The sequence below is a fragment of the Marmota flaviventris genome, chromosome 10 (genome assembly GCF_047511675.1).
Source record: "Marmota flaviventris isolate mMarFla1 chromosome 10, mMarFla1.hap1, whole genome shotgun sequence".
NCBI classification, from domain to species: Eukaryota; Metazoa; Chordata; class Mammalia; order Rodentia; family Sciuridae; genus Marmota; species Marmota flaviventris.
In genome coordinates, this window is record NC_092507.1 from 122,017,043 (window position 1) to 122,034,007 (window position 16,965).

At 40.4% G+C, this 16,965-nt stretch overlaps 1 protein-coding gene across 4 annotated transcripts in view; it reads right to left on the bottom strand.

Annotated features, from left to right (window-relative positions):
• Nucleotides 1–253: 253 nt before the first annotated feature.
• Nucleotides 254–16,965, bottom strand: part of Snx27 (sorting nexin 27) — a 75,530-nt gene continuing 58,818 nt past the window's right edge. The window contains exons 7-11 of one of the 4 annotated variants that reach the window (XM_071618426.1): nt 12,746–12,835; nt 6,913–7,062; nt 6,466–6,594; nt 6,071–6,130; nt 254–1,027 (exon numbers count right to left, since the gene is read on the bottom strand). In XM_071618426.1, the coding sequence (XP_071474527.1) occupies nt 962–1,027; nt 6,071–6,130; nt 6,466–6,594; nt 6,913–7,062; nt 12,746–12,835 (495 nt within the window). In that variant the 3' untranslated portion in view covers nt 254–961. Of the gene's footprint in view, nt 1,028–1,284; nt 5,961–6,070; nt 6,131–6,465; nt 6,595–6,912; nt 7,063–12,745; nt 12,836–16,965 lie in introns of those variants that run through there. The other 3 variants (XM_071618425.1, XM_027953695.2, XM_027953696.2) reach the window with 3 other exon arrangements.

The following is a 16,965-nucleotide window of genomic DNA, read 5'->3' on the forward strand; positions in this document are numbered from 1 at the left end:
CCTTCTCTAGTCCTTATAGCAATCTGAAACCTGCCACTGTGCATTATGGCCATTTGTGTTTCATTCTCTGTGAGGCTATAAGCGAGCAGAAAGTTTTTCTTTGCTTTTTTATCTGTCGTAGTTTCTTAATACAATGCCCAATACATGGTAGATATTTAATGTTTGTTGACTTTAATCTAATTCTAATTTTGTAATCCTACTTTCTACTTCTCCATGTATTCTTGTTAAAAAAAAAAAAAAAAAAAACTTTTTCCCATTTACATAGTAATATTTATCAGATTCCAAATATTCAACGCCAGTGGCTGGTGCATAAGACCCTGAATGACAAAGAAAATGTCAAACTGGAAGCCAGGTACAGTGGCACAGGCCTGTAATTCCAGTGATTTGGGAGGCTGAAGCAGGAATATCACAAGTTGAAGGCCAGCCTCAGCAACTTAGTGAGGCCCCAAACAATTCTGATCCTGCCTCAAAAAAAAAAAAGGCTCAGTAGTAAAGCACCAGGTTCAATTTCCAGGACACCTCCCCCGAAAACCAACAACAACAACAAATAACCAAACATCAAACTGCTCCTTGCTCTTATATCAATTAAGTACCAAAAGTACATAGTCAGGGATTATAAAAACAATAAGCAAGATTTATAAAAACAACAAAAATGTCTGATCCACTACAAATGCTTTTCAGAGCTGGTTCAGTCCATAAAAGAGCAGGTGATCTTGAGCAGGTAAGTGGAGCCACATCCTCAGAGATGTGGGCAGAAGAAGGGATACAACCACCCCGAGTGCCTAGTATTTCCTAGGCATTCATTAGGGGTAATGTGTACTTTTCAGTTCAGATCCCCGTAAGAGAAAGCTTCCCGAGTTCCTTGAAAAATGAACGTGTGGCTGGGCTGGGCTGGGCTGGGCTGGGCTGGGGGGGTCCAGTGCCAAACGCTGTCCCAAGGGCTCTGGGGCCTTAACTGTTCTCAGCTGGGAAGGAATGCCTCGAATGACCAGCAGACAGGAGGGCCAAGCTCAGTCACCTCTGAGAACTGAGAGAGAAAAGGAATTTTCAAAGGAGCTACTGGGCACAGAACTGCAAACCAGGGACCTCCCTGGATTCTCTCTGCTATACTCTCCTTCATGCCCTGCCTTCCAAAGACTGCCCCACTAGTTATCCGGTTAGATAAAAACTGGTTAAATGTTCCTTCTCACTTTCAGATTGACCACTCTAAACTCAAATCTCAAAGGTCCCTCTTCCCTTCTTCCCATACAACCCAAAGGATTTGTAGTCTAGGAAACCAAAGAATTGTTTCATCAATAAATCAATTTATTTAAAAGAATATGTTACAATTAATTACACTAAGTGACATTACCAAACAATTTTAGAGTGGTTAGCTCTAGAACAAGGAATGAAAGAAACACTGTTAGCCATTATGTGTCTGTGTATTTTCTCTTCACATTTCTTAAATCACAAATAAAAAATACAAGATACTGCAGTGAAAATACAATTAGAGTTTCTCTCAAATAAATTAAAAGTATGCATGGCCTGGGAAAAACTGAAGCCCAGCTCACCAGCTGAATAGGGGCATGAAATAAAACTGGTGTCCAAGTTTAGCAGTTGGCCAAGTGCCCCCAGCCCACGTCACTCCCCTGTTTAGGTTTGTCCCTCCCCAAGCCCTAAGCTTCCCCCATACCCTAGATTATTGCTGAGGAGTGAGCTGCTGCCATCCTGCAGTGAAGGAGGCCTGGCAGGATGCAGCAGGAGGGGAGAGCTACAGAAGCACACCCCCCCCCCCCCCCCGCCTGTGCTCAGCCACCTCAGCCCCCATCAGAGGAAGCCAGTGTGGTCCAGCGGGGCTGGAGAAGGAGCAGCAGTGTGCTGAAGTCTACTGCTGAGCCAGTCCAGCCGGACAGCGCGATGTGGACAGGGAGACTTCAGGTCAACTAGCATACGGTTCCCTTTAAGAAAACTGCTAGGCTTACAAGTTGGCAAATTCTGAGATGAGAGAGAAAGGTGCCACCTCCTGTAAGTGCCCTATTTTGCTGTTCCAAGCACAGGGTTTGGAGCTTCAAAAGGGGATAACCCAAAGCTACTGGCCCAGGTAACTAGAGAACTAACTGGGCCAGGAATGAGGATGCTGGAATATTTATCTAATTCCTCCCTGAGGGCTCTGTCCAGGCCTAGGAGCTGCCCGAGCACACACTTATCTGTACCTGTGCTGAGCTTAGGCCTAGGGCAAGGGGAGGGCAGAGAAATGGAGAATAGAATGAAAATACACAGAGCAGAGCACTCAAAGCGTGGCCCAAGGGAACCTTTCCACAGGGACAGGTTTCTCAGGGCCTACATTTTCTGCTGCTCCATAAAAAGCTGAGCTTTTGCCCCAGAGGACAGAAGGCCAGTATGGAGGGAACAACAGCGAGAGGCCAGGAAGACCCTGTGGTTCTGCTCGGGTGAAGCTGGGGGACGGGGAGCCCCATTTCCCAGAGACAAACTGCAAAAGAAGACTGGGTAGACACCTCCCTGGGCAGAAGCCAGGACCAAGAGAAAGAGCAGGAATTAGAGAAAGGAAGTGCAGGGGAGGAGGGGAAAGTAGAGTCACACCTGACACTGCTTCATGCAAAGAAGGGCTCGATCCTGTGGACCTCCACAGCCACAGCGACCTCTGCCTCCATCACTGGAGGCCTGGAGTACGTGAAGGACAAGATGCCACCCTTTAGGGTCTCCCTCCTTCCCACCTGCTTGCTGCAGCTGGGTGCTTTGTCTTGGGATACCCCTAAGTACAGGCTGTTCCCCAACAGATTCTGCCAGCAGGCTAACTACCTATGAGGCCCTTCACCCAGACTCCAAAGAACCAAGTAAATGCTAGTCAGAAAGGGAGCGCGCACCATCTGCCCACTCTCAGGGGCCTTCAAATCTCTGGGCGGCCTGTGTGTGGGAGGTCGGCATTTGGGCTGCGCACAGACTCACGGGTGTGTTCATCCCTCTCCCTCTAGCGGAAGGAGGGGTGCACTGCTGCTATTTTTACAGTTTAAACAAAGCTGGTGCCAAAAGCCTCTGTATCTGTAGCATCTTGAAGTGGAAATAAACATATCTTCTTTTTAGGGTCCTTTGGCTCATTATTAAATTCATTTAAGCCAAAAGGAGTCAATTCTGTATTAAAGCCTTCAAACCATGAGTACCCTCGGCAACTTTAAACATTAACATTCTTATGTTTTATATGCTGATTCCACTTGGGTTTGGAGAAAGGTCCCCAGGGCAAGTGGCTGCCAGGATAACAGGGTGTCAGAGAAGGAAAAGTGACCTCACAATAATCTGTAAAAACAAGTTATAAAAAAGAGAAACTTCAAATCACCCCACACTGCTCAGTGGAGCCAACTACAACCAATTCTGATCGATTTCCTGGCACACAAAGCAGACCATGCCATCCTGTGGAGGTTTTTATTTCAAAGGTGAAGAGGGGAAAAAAGAAGGTTCAAAGGTGTGTTTCAGTTGCATCTAAGCCTGACTTCGTGCTTCTTACTCAATCGTATAGAGCTCAGGATACAGTACAGAGCCGGGAATGTGACTCTACTTATCAGACCTGGCTTTAGCTGCAAAATCAGATGAGGAACTTGGAGGGACAAAAAGGTTTTCCTTCCAAGGTGGAAGTAAAAGGTGGAGATCCAACCCAAATCTACCATAATCCCACGCCTTCCTGGGTTCTTAGCTGGTTTAGGCAGGCCATGGTTTGATTAGACCACTTTCCCTTAAGGCCCTGAAGACACTGTCAGATCCCTCCCCAACGCTCTGCAGAAGGAAGTCACAGGGAGTTAACAGTTCTGGGGGTTCTCGGCAGGAATGGAGCAGGTAAGACCTGTCACACAGTACCCCTCCCTCCCTTTCCCTCTGTAAGTCCCACCTTCATGCCTAAGGTGTCTGTGTGACCTCTGGTCATGGATACTCTCCCTGCGGAACAGGCAGGGAGCTGGAAAATGACTACCGGGAGGTGCTTCGGGTTCCTGTGGCATCAGTGTCCTGAGCCCATGCTCAACTTGGCTCTGGGCCAGTTAAGGGAAAGCACATGAGGTGCCCTAGAGAAGCAGGAAGGAGATGCACAGTGGGCTAGAAAGCCATGAATGGGAGCGTGGGCCAGGAACACTGCCCTGGAATCAGATCACACCAAGTCTACAGACTCTCCTGCAGATCTGCGGCCTTGCTGTCCCAGAAACACACCTCCTTCTCCTCCCCAGCACCTTCTTGGAAGACAGACACTCTATGCTCCTTGCTCCTCAGACTCTATGGCAACCCATGAGCCAGAAACTGCACTCGATACAAAAAAGGGGGGAAAAAACCCAAGCAGGTTGTAAACTTTTCGAGTCCTTCATGAGGAGAGGTATTTTCCCTGTAATTTTTTTTTTTCCTTTTTAAAGTTTGTTTCAAAATAAAGAGAGCAAGAGAGAGGTCATGAATTCTAGTGAAAGGTGTGTAAAAACACAAGCTAAAAAAGGTACTGCCATCAATATGAAATTTAAAAAGAAATATATATATGTATATACGTGCAGTTAATTTGTGTATATATAATTTTTTACATACATACATATATATGTCTGAACAGTGCAAATGGATGAAGTTCATAGTTCCAGTTTTAAAAATATAGTACAAGGAGAGTCTGTCGATGTGAGGCCCAGGAGAAAGGACAGACACCTTTGGCGAGTTGGCTGGGCTTACTTCTTTTCCTGTCTTAACTCAGTGGACTTCTGGTACTGACCATCTATTGTTCTCTACCAGCTCAATTCCAGATACATGAAATTCAGAGGGAGTTATTAAGAATATTTAGATTAGGGCTTTTGAATATAATGACTTTTTTCCTTTTCTCTTCTTTTGTGTTAATGGTTACTCTGTCTGACATGGGAGACAAGAAGGATAAGAGGAAGAGGACGAAGGGAAGGGAAAAAGGGAAGGCTAGGTGGCCACATCCCTCTGCTGTGACCTTGCCATCTGGAAAATGTTCTGAAAGGAAAAAAAGAAAAGAGTTACTGGGAAGCTACATCTCCTCCAATCTCGAGACAATCCCCAACAGAAACTAAAATGGTGTACAGCTGGATGATTCAATCTCTTTGGCCTCTTCCCCTAATACATCTCCCATCTAGAATCACAGACTTTTAGAACTAAAAGGGTCCTATTTTATAGAAGAGGAAACTCAGGTCTAAGGAGGTTACTCAAAATTACAGAAAAAGAAAGCCAGGAGAAAACCTAGATATGAGTCCCAGAATCTAATGTTCTTTTTGCTATATGAATACAAACTTTCATATTCTGATTTAACCTCCTGATCCTGATTTTCTTTTGAGTACAGCAGCTAATTTTTAAAAAATATTTATTTTTTAAGTTGTAGTTGGACACAAAACCTTTATTCCATTCATTTAGTTTTATGTGGTGCTGAGGATCAAACCCAGTGCCCCGCGCGTGTTAGGTGAGTGCTCTACTGCTGAGCCATAATCCCAGCCCCACAGCAGCTGATTTTTAAGTTTGTTTTTGTATTTCAGTTTTTTTGGGTTTTTTTTTTTGGTGATGGTGCTGAGGCTCGAAACCCAGAGCTTTGCCATTGAGCTGCATCTCCAGCCCCTACCTAATTATTCAGAATATTCTAAATTCTGCTCTAGCACTGACACCTACAGATGGCAGTAGCAAAAACTTCCCCCTGCATACACATTCTTTGTTAATTTAGAGACTATCATGACTCATCGAGTCAGACAGCTAAATCTGAGGACAGCTGCCCTTCTGGGTCAGGGAGAACATGGAGGGTGATTTGATTCAAAATAAAACGAAACAGGAAGAAGAGAGTCCATGAAGTCATGAGAGATGGAAGAGCCTGTAGCAACCGTCCACCCTCTAGACAAGGGAAGAAGCAGGGCCTTTTTCACAGCCCATTCACCATCCAGAAGCCAGCCTTGCTGGAAGAATGTCCTGGCTCACATGAGATAACCAGGCTCTAACTAATATTCCTAGAAAGACAGAAATGGAGGTGAGGGTCCCAGGTATTTGGCCATGGGCCTACAAATTTTAAATAAACAAAAAAAAAAAAATGAAGAATTCAAGGATTTTTCAAAATTACCTCTTTTCTCCACTTGAGCTCGCAGAACACTCTCTCGAAGCATTCATGCATGTAATTGAACTGGGGGAAAAAAAAAACAGTAACACTCACTACTTCTCAGAGCCAGGTCACCCATTCTTCCAAACCCACTCAGTACAGAGAAAACCCTGGCCATCTTCTGTTCTCTAGCTCCCCCTAGTGGTAACTCTGTGAGCCAAGTGGGATGGGAAACTGTTGATCCTGGTGGGCCTAAAGGAAAAAACAGGCTGAACCAGGGGCTCTAGGATTCAGAAAGGTTTCCATCTCAAGAAAACTCTGTGTCTGTCTGTCTCGGTCTCTCCATTTATGTACGCAGCCTGAAGGAAACCTAAAGCCCAATCTACTTTCCCTAAGTATGCTCCCCATCTCCCACTCACATATGGTGTGAAGATTTTAACCCATCGGGGCTTCTTCTCTGCTCGCGCATATTCAAAACAGAATGCCATGCCTTCTTCATCTGTGTCCCATCGCTGCATCTCCTCCCATTCAAACGCTATGACCTGGTTCTGGACAACCAAGAACGAGAGAGTAAGGCCTACAGTTTGAGTTTGAGAGTGCGGGGAGTGAGGGAAGGGAGTTCTGAGCCGGGAAGCAGAAGATAAATGAGTGGAGATGGCTGCAGCATTTCAGGGCTCAGACAGTGACAAGAGAATAAAGCGGGGGGGGGGGAGGAGCAGCCAGTGAAGTGAAGGGTCAGTGTGGATCCCATCAAATCACCCCAATCAAAACACAGTTCGGATCTCATTTTCCTCACAAGGAAGCACTAGCACAGCAAGCCAGCAAGCCCGTCTGCAGTGCTGAAGCCCGGTCCATGGGAGACTCACTTCCGGCTGTCCTTCTTCAGTGCAGGCATGCAGCTTAAAGTGCGTGATGCTGATGGCTGTGATAACATGCCCCTTCCTTCTGGAGTCACAGGCACAGTGGGGGAAAATGATTTCATTGTAGCCCTCACAAGTCCTTAGCATGTTGAGGTACTAGGCGGAAAGGAAGGGAAACAGTGTTACCATGACACTGAAGCACAGAGGAGAGTTGCTGAGAAAAGCAAGGGGAACCCAAAGACCTGCCCTGGGGCTCAATCCCTTCCTTGACTGGAAAGAATTCCAGGGCAGCCTTTACCCACTCCCAGCTTCTGCCTCCACACTGCCAATCCTCTTTTCTCTATCTAAAGACATGTAAGTAAGAGACAGAAGAGACACTGTAATCAAGACCTCAGAGCTAGAAAGCACCACTGCACCATTCAGTGTGACCCTCTCTTTCCCTGAGGGGTGGGATCTAATCTGACCCCATGACTTCCTAACAGTGCAACTCTAGGCAGGTTACTTAAACTCAGGCAAATTCATCCCAGGAGGCTCAGTTTTCTCTTCTAGAAGGTGGGAAATAGTAATAGCACCTATAATGTTACTGCATTCAATTTAAATTATTTAGTATAGTATTTGGTACATAATTATGTATTTAATAAATGATAATTAAAAAATTTTAAAGCTCTATTATCATTAGTCAACCATTTTCTCTCTCAAGAACACCCTAGAAAATTAAATACTTGGGGGGGCTGGGGATGTGGCTCAGTGGTGGAGCGCTTGCCTACCATGTGTGAGGCACTGGATTCCATCCTCAGCACCACATAAAAATAAACAAAATAAAAAATATTTAATTTTTTTTAATACTTGGAAATTATATTTATGGATTCTAGGGACTTAATCCAGGGCCTCATGCATGCTGGGCAAGCATTCTTATCACCGAGCCACATCCCTTGTCCTGGAAATTACTTTTAAAAACTCCAGGAAAAGGGCTGGACATGCAGCTCAGTGGCAGAGCACTTGCCTACCAGGTATGAGGCTCTGGGTTCAATGCCAGCAGAGAAGACAAAGGAGAAAACTCCAGGGGAAAATAAGCCTATGACTGAAATAGATGAAACATGAGTGGAGAGCTGAAGGCTGCTGAAGCTGGAAATGGGTGCATAAGGGCTGACTGGGCTATTTATTAAACCTAAGTCCAAAATCAGGAAAGGTGAGCTCCTGCCAGGTATGGGGGTGCATACCTGTAATCCTGGCTACCAGGGAGCTGAAAGCAATAATAGCTTACTGTACTAGTGTATTTGAAAACTTTTTACAATAAAATGTTAATGGAAAAAGAAGTTCCCTGCAACCAGACCTTCAGCATACAGTCCAAGCCATGACCCCCTCAGAGTTATCAGAAACCCTGACATGCTTAGTAAGCAGCATTTCTGCTCAATGATATTAAGACTTCTGCAAATGCCAGTGGATATCATGGAGCCTTAAGATTGGCCCTGCTCATCATGAAATTCATTTGGAAAAATGAGAGACCCAGAATAGCCAAAGAAATCCTTAGAAAAAGTGAAGCAGGAGGTATCACAATACAAGATTTTAAATTTTACTACAGAGCTATAGTAACAAAAACAGTATGGTATTGGCACAAAAATAGCCATGAAGATCAATGGGATGGAACAGTACACACAGAGTTATCTCATACTAGACAAAGGCACCATAAACATACAATGAAGAAAAGATACCCTCTTCAACAAATGGTGCTAGGAAAAATAGAAATCCATATGTGGTAGAAAGAAACTAAACCCCTCTCTCTCACACTGCACAAAACTCAACTCAAAGTGGATCAGGATCTAGACATGAGACCAGAGACCCTGCACCTAATAGAAGAAAAAGTAGGCCCAAATCTACATCATGTCAGTTTAGGAACCGACTTTGTTATCAAGACTCATAAAGTGCTAGAAGTAAAATAAAGAATCAATAAACAGGGGCTGGGATTGTGGCTCAGTGGTAGAGAGCTTGCCCAGAATGTGTGAGGAACTGGGTTTGATCCCCAGCAACATAAAAAGCAAATTAATAAAATAAAGGTCCATTGACAACTAAAAAAAAAAAACTTTAAAAAAAGAATCAACAAATGGGATGGTATCAAACTAAAAAGCTATTTCACATTAAAGGAAACAATCAAGAGTGAGAAAAGCCTATAGAAGAGGAGAAAATCTTTGACATCTGTACCTCAGATACAGCATTAATCTTCAGGACATATAAAGAACTCAAAATATACTAAAATGTATTTAGTATAGTAAGGGACATTATGTAAATGTTCAATATTCAGCAAGACAGGTAAATACATAAATAGGACATTTATTAATACAGAGATTCAGTATTTAACAGAACACTTTGGGAGAATGAGTCAAGGTCCATTCTGAAGAACTCTCTGTGCTCCTCAACCTCCAAGGGTCAAAACTGGTCTAAAACTGAAACAAAGGCTTGAGAGGACTCGAGTACCAACTCTTCCTAAGCCCTATAGAGTGATACTGGAGTATCTAAGATTTCAGAATTACCAGTGTGCTTTATGAAAAAAAGATCCCTAGGTCCTACCCCCAGAAGCTCTGGCTTAGTAGATATGAGGTAGGGTTAAAATCTACATTTTAAGGGGCTTCCAAAGCGATTTCCGTGGAAGTGGGCTGGGGACCACACTTTGAGAAACACTGACTTTCATACATACTGCCTTGTGTGAAATCATTACAAATTGTTCTGAGAAACATTAATAATATAAAAACTCTGTTTAACAATGGTAAACAGGCCACCTCAACATAAGCAAAGCATAACTTATACATGTCTATCATTTGTATGAGCCGAAAAAGAAAGAAGAGAGCATAAGCAAGAGTAAGGAAGGAGGCAGGGAAGGAAAACAGACTTGTACATTATATTCTCAACCAGCCAAATTTGAGATTCATTCTAACTTGGTGATAAGAAGATTAAAAAAAATGTTTTTGATGACACTGGGTATTATAAACCATGGCAAGGATATGAGCTGTCCTCTATATTGAAGGACACGGGGAACGTACACAAATCTTATTAACTGACTAAGAATCCTGAAGTATTTTGTCAAGATTCTATTTGATAGCTGACAAACTGAATATTGGCAATTTGTGGGAAAGGAACTAAAACTGAGAATCTTATTGAGTTGCTGCAGATCTCATGGTAATTTAGCAACTAAATGTAGTGATTTGGCCTAAGTGCAGTCCTATCAAACCACGCTAAGTTACTGTAGTTAGTGTACCAGGACCTGAAGGGCATGTCTGAGATGATATTAGCTAGGCTGTCTTTGAACACAGATACTTGAATACATAAAAATTCAAACTTTGGTGAGATTCCCTTCCCAACATACTTACATGTTGGCTAAGTTTCCAACACAACAGAATTCCATAAATGTTTAAGCATATTTTAAAGTCCTTGCCTAAAATGACTCATGGGAAAACATCTGTGTATCAACTAAACTCTAGTTCTTAACTGGGTGACTATGAAATTACAAAACTGAGTCTAAAAATGACTTGATAATAGATTTCTGTGCTTTAATTAAATTCAGATTTCCTATATTTTGCTAAAGAACAATCCAAACCTATTTACTTCTCTAGTACCTTGTACTGTGTCTGGTACATACTTGGTGCTCAAGAAGTATTTTTTTGTTGAACATATAAATAGAAGGATAGTGTTTGGAGTCCTGTTTATACAAAGAAACAATATGTATTGTGAAACTACTTTGATTTCTATTATCTTTTTAGGAACAGGAAGACTTCGTTGGCTTTGGCAAAATCAAAGAACTACTGCAGAGGTTTAGGCCCTTTAGTATTTAGCCCTCATCACCAAAAAGATGTAAATGTATTAGTTAGAATGATCTATTAACATACAGAAGAAAATGTCATTATCTTAAAACAAAACAGGTGGAAGTTGCATTTTAAAATCCTGTCTCAAACACTGAAAAATTTCCTTCCCCAAAATTCTGCCAAGATTTAATTATATTTAAAAGATTTTTGCATTTTCTATTTCAGCCTCTTGATATGTACAAGAGGTAAGACAGCTCCCCAATCTTTGGTAATTTTCTGGGCCAAAAAGAGACTTATTACTTTCCATCAGATACATGATAAAATAACTATCCTACCTAGATATGAGATTATAGACTAAGGTCAATGGTTGACTTCTTTGTAGTCTTATCCAACTCAATTAATTTAAATAGATGAACATTCCCTCATAAAAAAGCATACAGAAGGTACAAAATAATTCAAGTGAGCTATCAGAATCATTACAAATGCAAGTACTACCCCATGTGAAATCATGAAAAATAAACGGAAAAATTTCAACTACATGTGAATCAGCCAAAAGAGAAATTCTAAGATATGAGTGAAAATTTTTGTATGTTTTCTTTACTAATTTTTGACAATTCCCATTCCAGTATTTGTAGCAGATGCAAATTGAAAACTAACTTTAAAACATTTAGGGAACATCTTAAGCAACACTGTCCAACAGAATTTTCTGTGGTAATGAAAATGTTCTACATTTGTGTTTCTAATATGACAGCTACTAGCCACATATAGCTACTTAGCCCTTGAAATGTGGCTACTGCAACCAAAGAAATGAATTTTAAACTTTATTCAAATGAATTTAAATCTAGATTTAAATACTCACATGAGAAATAGTAGCTGCCAAATCAAACACCACAACTCTAGGATATCAGACAAACCAAAGCACAACTAAGCATAAATGTCCAATCAACTGCGGAAATGCAAGTTGTAAAAACAAATTATTTTGCTACTGCTAAATCACAATTAAAAAAACTTGTAATGTTAAAAATCTATCTATGGGACTGGGGATGTGGCTCAAGCGGTAGCGCACTCGTCTGGCATGCGTGCGGCCCGGGTTCAATCCTTAGCACCACATACCAACAAAGATGTTGTGTCTGCCGAAAACTAAAAAATAAATATTAAAAAATTAAAAAAAAAAATCTATCTGTGCTCAGTGGCACACACCTGTAATCCCAGCAGTTTGGGAGGCTGAGGCAGAAGGATTTCGAGTTCAAACCCAGCCTCAGCGACTTAATGATGCCCTAAGTACAATATAAAAAAGGGCTGGGGATGTGGCTCAGTGGTTAAGCACCCATGGGTTCAATCCTGGGTTACAAAACAAAACAAAACAAAAAAAGAAAGTCTAAATGTCGTTATTAGGGGCTAGGGATGTGGCTCAAGCGGTAGCGCGTTCGCCTGACATGCGTGCAGCCTGGGTTCGATCCTTAGCACCACATACAAAGAAAGATGTTGTGTTTGCCAAAAACTGGGAAAAAAAAAAAATTAAAAAATTCTTTTTTTTTTTTTTTAAAGAGAGAGAGAGAGAGAGAGAATCTTTAATATTTATTTTTTAGTTTTCGGCAGACACAACATCTTTGTTTGTATGTGGTGCTGAGGATCGAACCCGGGCTGCATGCATGCCAGGTGAGCGTGCCACCGCTTGAGCCACATCCCCAGCCCTTAAAAAAATAAACAAATAAATGTCGTTATTATACAATTTTATCTTCAGCATATCATAATGTTTTGTGTATCTCTGTTTTAGCACTTCTTTTATAAAAAATGTTTAGTTATTATTAATAATAAAAATTATATGCCTAGGTATAGATGTATAGTAATCCAAGCTTTCTGGGTGCTAAATGGAGGAATTACAACTGCCTGCATCAACACCTACATATCCCTTCTTCTTCCTTTTTTTTTAAATTAGTTAAGTCACTTATCAGGCTACAGGACCTTTCAAAAATGACTGGAACAACAGGTTTAAGAGGTAAAAGGGGGCATTTTATAAAAGTATTATGGGGACATTAACTTACCATGACCATTTTCCTTTGTTCATATAGTTTTTGTAATTGGTAAGACTTTTCCTCTGCTTTGATGTAACCTTTCTTCACATCATCGACAGCCTATCACCAAGACAAAGGCAGGGAAGAAGGAAATGTAAAAGTCATTATCAAGTACATTTTTGATCAAAGTAAAGAGATAGATGCAATCTCAGAAAAACCTGTATCCATTTGGATCATCATTACCATCACAGTGAACTGCTACATGGGTATATTTATTGGAATAACTAGTATTTAAGGAGTACCTGGTGGGGGAGGAGCATGGGAGTAGGAAAGATGGTGGAGTGAGACCAAGATACATGTATGATTGCACAAATGGTGAGATCCTACTTGGGGTACAATCAGAGAAGTCAAAAATTGTACTCCATTTGTGTACAAAGAGCATTCTGCTGTCATGTATAACTGATTTAGATAAATACATAAGTAAATAAATAAATAAAGAGTACCTGGCATGTGTGTTCAAGGATTGTTCTAGGCATGTAAGGGATTTGATTTCTCTTGTCAAGAGACTTAAATTCTGGCAAATTTATCCATGTGAAAACAATTAGCACTGAAATAATACCACATTAAAAGTAATAATGATACAGAAAAAATATACAGTACAGACTATAAGAGAAATGTGCAGTCAAAACAGAAACACTTAAAGCTAATCATAATTACAAGGAAGGCCTTGGATAGACCTCCAAAGGACAGGCTGAATAAGAGAAAGTACACAGTGAAGACAGGAAGCAGGAATGGGTTTGAGCTTAAAAAACACTTAGAAAAGAGATATGCCTGATTTCAACAAAGGACACATGTGAGGGGAAAATGAAAGATAATGCTGGATAGATAGCTTAGCAATAGATTATTTAAAGATCCCAAAAAGCATACACAGGAATTTCATTTAAGGAAACAGGTTTAAGTAAAGAGCTTTATGAAAAAAAGAAAAAAAAAAAAGCAATAAAAGTTTGTTTGTTTTGTTTGCAGTCCTGGGGATAGGACCCATGGTCCTCTATCACTGAGCTACAGGGTTTAAGTCACCCAAATTGGCTCTAATTTGTATTCCTTCTGCCTCAGCCTACCAAGTAACTGGGATTTTTTTTTTATTGCTCACTCAAAACATTACAAAGCTCTTGACATCATATTTCATACATTTGATTCAAGTGGGTTATGAATTCTTATTTTTACCACGTGTACAGATTGCAGGATCACATTGGTTATACATCCACGTTTATACATACTTCCATACTAGAGTCTGTTGTATTCTGCTGCCTTTCCTCTCCCCTTCCTATCCCCCCTCCCCTCCCCTCCCCTCCCCTCCCATCTTCTCTCTCTACCCCATCTACTGTAATTCATTTCTCTTTTTTTCCCCCTTTCCCCTCACATCCTCTTATATGTAATTTTGTATAACAATGAGGGTCTCCTTCCATTTCCATGCAATAAGTAACTGGGATTATAAACATGTGCCACCACACCTGGCAAAAATTTGTGGATTTTTTTTTTTTTTTTTTTAAAGAAAGACAGATTTTTGTCTGAGTGCCAAATGAATTAAGCTGAGGAGAGAATCAAAGTGAGATCAAAGATGCTGTGGTACTTAAGGTAGGAATTATTTCCCATAGTCTTAAGGGAAAAGAGTTGGACAGTAAAATGAGTTCAGGACCAAATCAAGACACTAGTTCAACCTTTACCTCTGTCAACTACCAATATGTACTTGGGAAAGTCATTTAAACTCTCAATCTGTAAAACATGAATAATGCTCATCTCTTCAAAGACAATAAAATGAAATAATAGATGTTAAGAATGTTTAAAAGTATATAATCAATATTAGTATCAATGGTATTAGTATCTTTTTGCTCTAAGAACCACATAAGGATATGAACATCCTGCCAGGAACTGTTTAGTAGAAAGATTATGCCAGACTCTCCCTAAACTTGGCCATACAAGTGGGGCTCACTTGAGCACAGAAGATCATAAGTACAGAGGGGATGCTGAATAAGAAATGCTATGCAATGTCCTAAAGAACCCGAACATTTGCTATTTATCATCACAAGGTTGTGCTGTTCCTGGCCAAATTTAAATAAAAGCTGGGGCAGAAGTAAAGAGGGCAAATAAACAAATGCTGGTTTATCCAGTTTCCATCCATGTTTTTGGGTTTAGCATGTGCAGATTCAACCAATCACAGAAAATATTCCCCCCAAACCGTGCCTGTACTGAACATGTATAGGTGAGTTTTCTTGGCATTATTCCCTAAACAATACAGATGAGAACTAATACAATTTAATCTTAGCACTTAAATTGTATTAGTTCTCATCTAGAGATGATTTAAAGCATGCAGAAGGACGTGATAGGCTACATGAACATACTATGCTATTTTTCAGAAGGGACTTGAGCATCTCAGATTTTGGAATCCATGGGGGTGAAAAGTGAGTCCTGAAACCAATCCCTGAGAATACCATAGGTAGACTATAACTTAAAGTGTTATTTAGCTAAGGGAAAAGGCTTTCCAACTTTTTCTGATGACCAAATAAAAATACTTGTTTCTATTTTATTCAGATCCCAATACCTAGAGTGGTGTCTGTCTCATAGTAGTACTTATTTGATAAATATTTCCCCAGGGCAGAGGTGGGTCAGAGCAATTATCAATTCCATTTAGCTACACTGAATGAGCTCTATTTCACATGAGGCAGTAAAATGTTCTCTCCTTTTTCATTTCGAATCAAGATTATATTGCTGGACTATCCCTGAGTGGAAAATATAAATAGCACCACACTAGACTCCTTTTCTTCTTAATTAAAAAAAAAATATTTAAGTAAAAGATGCACATAATTTGGGGCTGGAGTTGTGGCTCAGTGGTAAAGCTCTTGCCTAGCATGTGTGAGACCCTGGGTTCGATTCTTAGGACCACATAATGAATAAAATAAATGTTCATCAACATCTAAAAAAAATTTTTTTAATACACATAATTTAAAACTATTACTAAAAGGCTCCTAATAAAAAGAGCAGTCTCCTGATCCAGAGCTTCATTCCATAATGGCAGCTACTTTTAAGCACCTTAAGCAGTTTTTATGATCATCCTTCAATAATTCTAAATGTCATGCTTACACTAATAATTTCTGACTTACTGATTTTAGACACTGTTGATTTGCTGTGTCATACACATTGAGCTCTAGCTCTCATATAACACCCAAATACTCCCTCTTCCTCTTCCCTCAACCTCTCAATAAAAATTTAATCAATTCTCTACATTACTGTGAGCGTGTGAACAGCACTCAAGCTAAGGCACTGCTGTACTCTGCCTTCCTTTCTTGTGTGTGTGTATTTGTTTTGCTTTCTCTGACATTAAACTGCTTCATGTTTTTGTTTGTAACTTTCTATTTACAAACAATATCCAGTTCTTGTCAACCACTTACAAACAGTAACCAGTTCTGCAACCCCTATAACCAACACCAAACACCAAAACTTCTCTAGAGTCATTCAAATATTTCCTACAAATTGTAGACAGTTATCATCTGCTATGGTGTCCTCTCCTGTTCTCTTTGTCCTTGCAGGTTTATGACCTTTGACAATCCCATTACTGTTCTTTTAGTAAATTTCAGGAAGGAACAGCTTAAATGTGTATATGATCTACCAGGTTTATCTAGAATTTGTGTCGATTTAATTGGCAGCTTTTTTCTTTCTTAGCAATACATAAAATATTGGTGTATCTTATAATCTATAACACTTTAGAAACACATTAGATATTCATTCCTATCATCAAAATAATAACACAAAGGCCAGGTACAGTGGTACACGCCTGTAATCAGCAGCTCAGGAGGCTGAGGCAGGAAGACCTGGAGTTCAAAGCCAGCCTCAGCAAAAGCGAGGCACTAAGCAACTCAGTGAGACCCTGTCTGTAAAACAAAAAAAAATAAATAAGGCAGGGCTGGGGATGTGGCTCAGTGGTTGAGTGTCCCGGAGTTCAATTGCTGGTACCCCCCCCAAAAAAATATAATTCAAAAATAACTAAAACTAATTAAGGGAAAATGAATATTACTTTCTAAAAGATACAATCAAAATATCATTTGAGCCCTGTACAATGTCAGCAGAAATATGAAATGAAGCAATCACTATGGAAAACAGTATAGTAATTCCTCAAAAATTAAAAATAGAATCACTATATAATTCAGTAAAGCCACTTCTAGGTATTTTATTTTATTTTATTTAGTTGTAGTTGG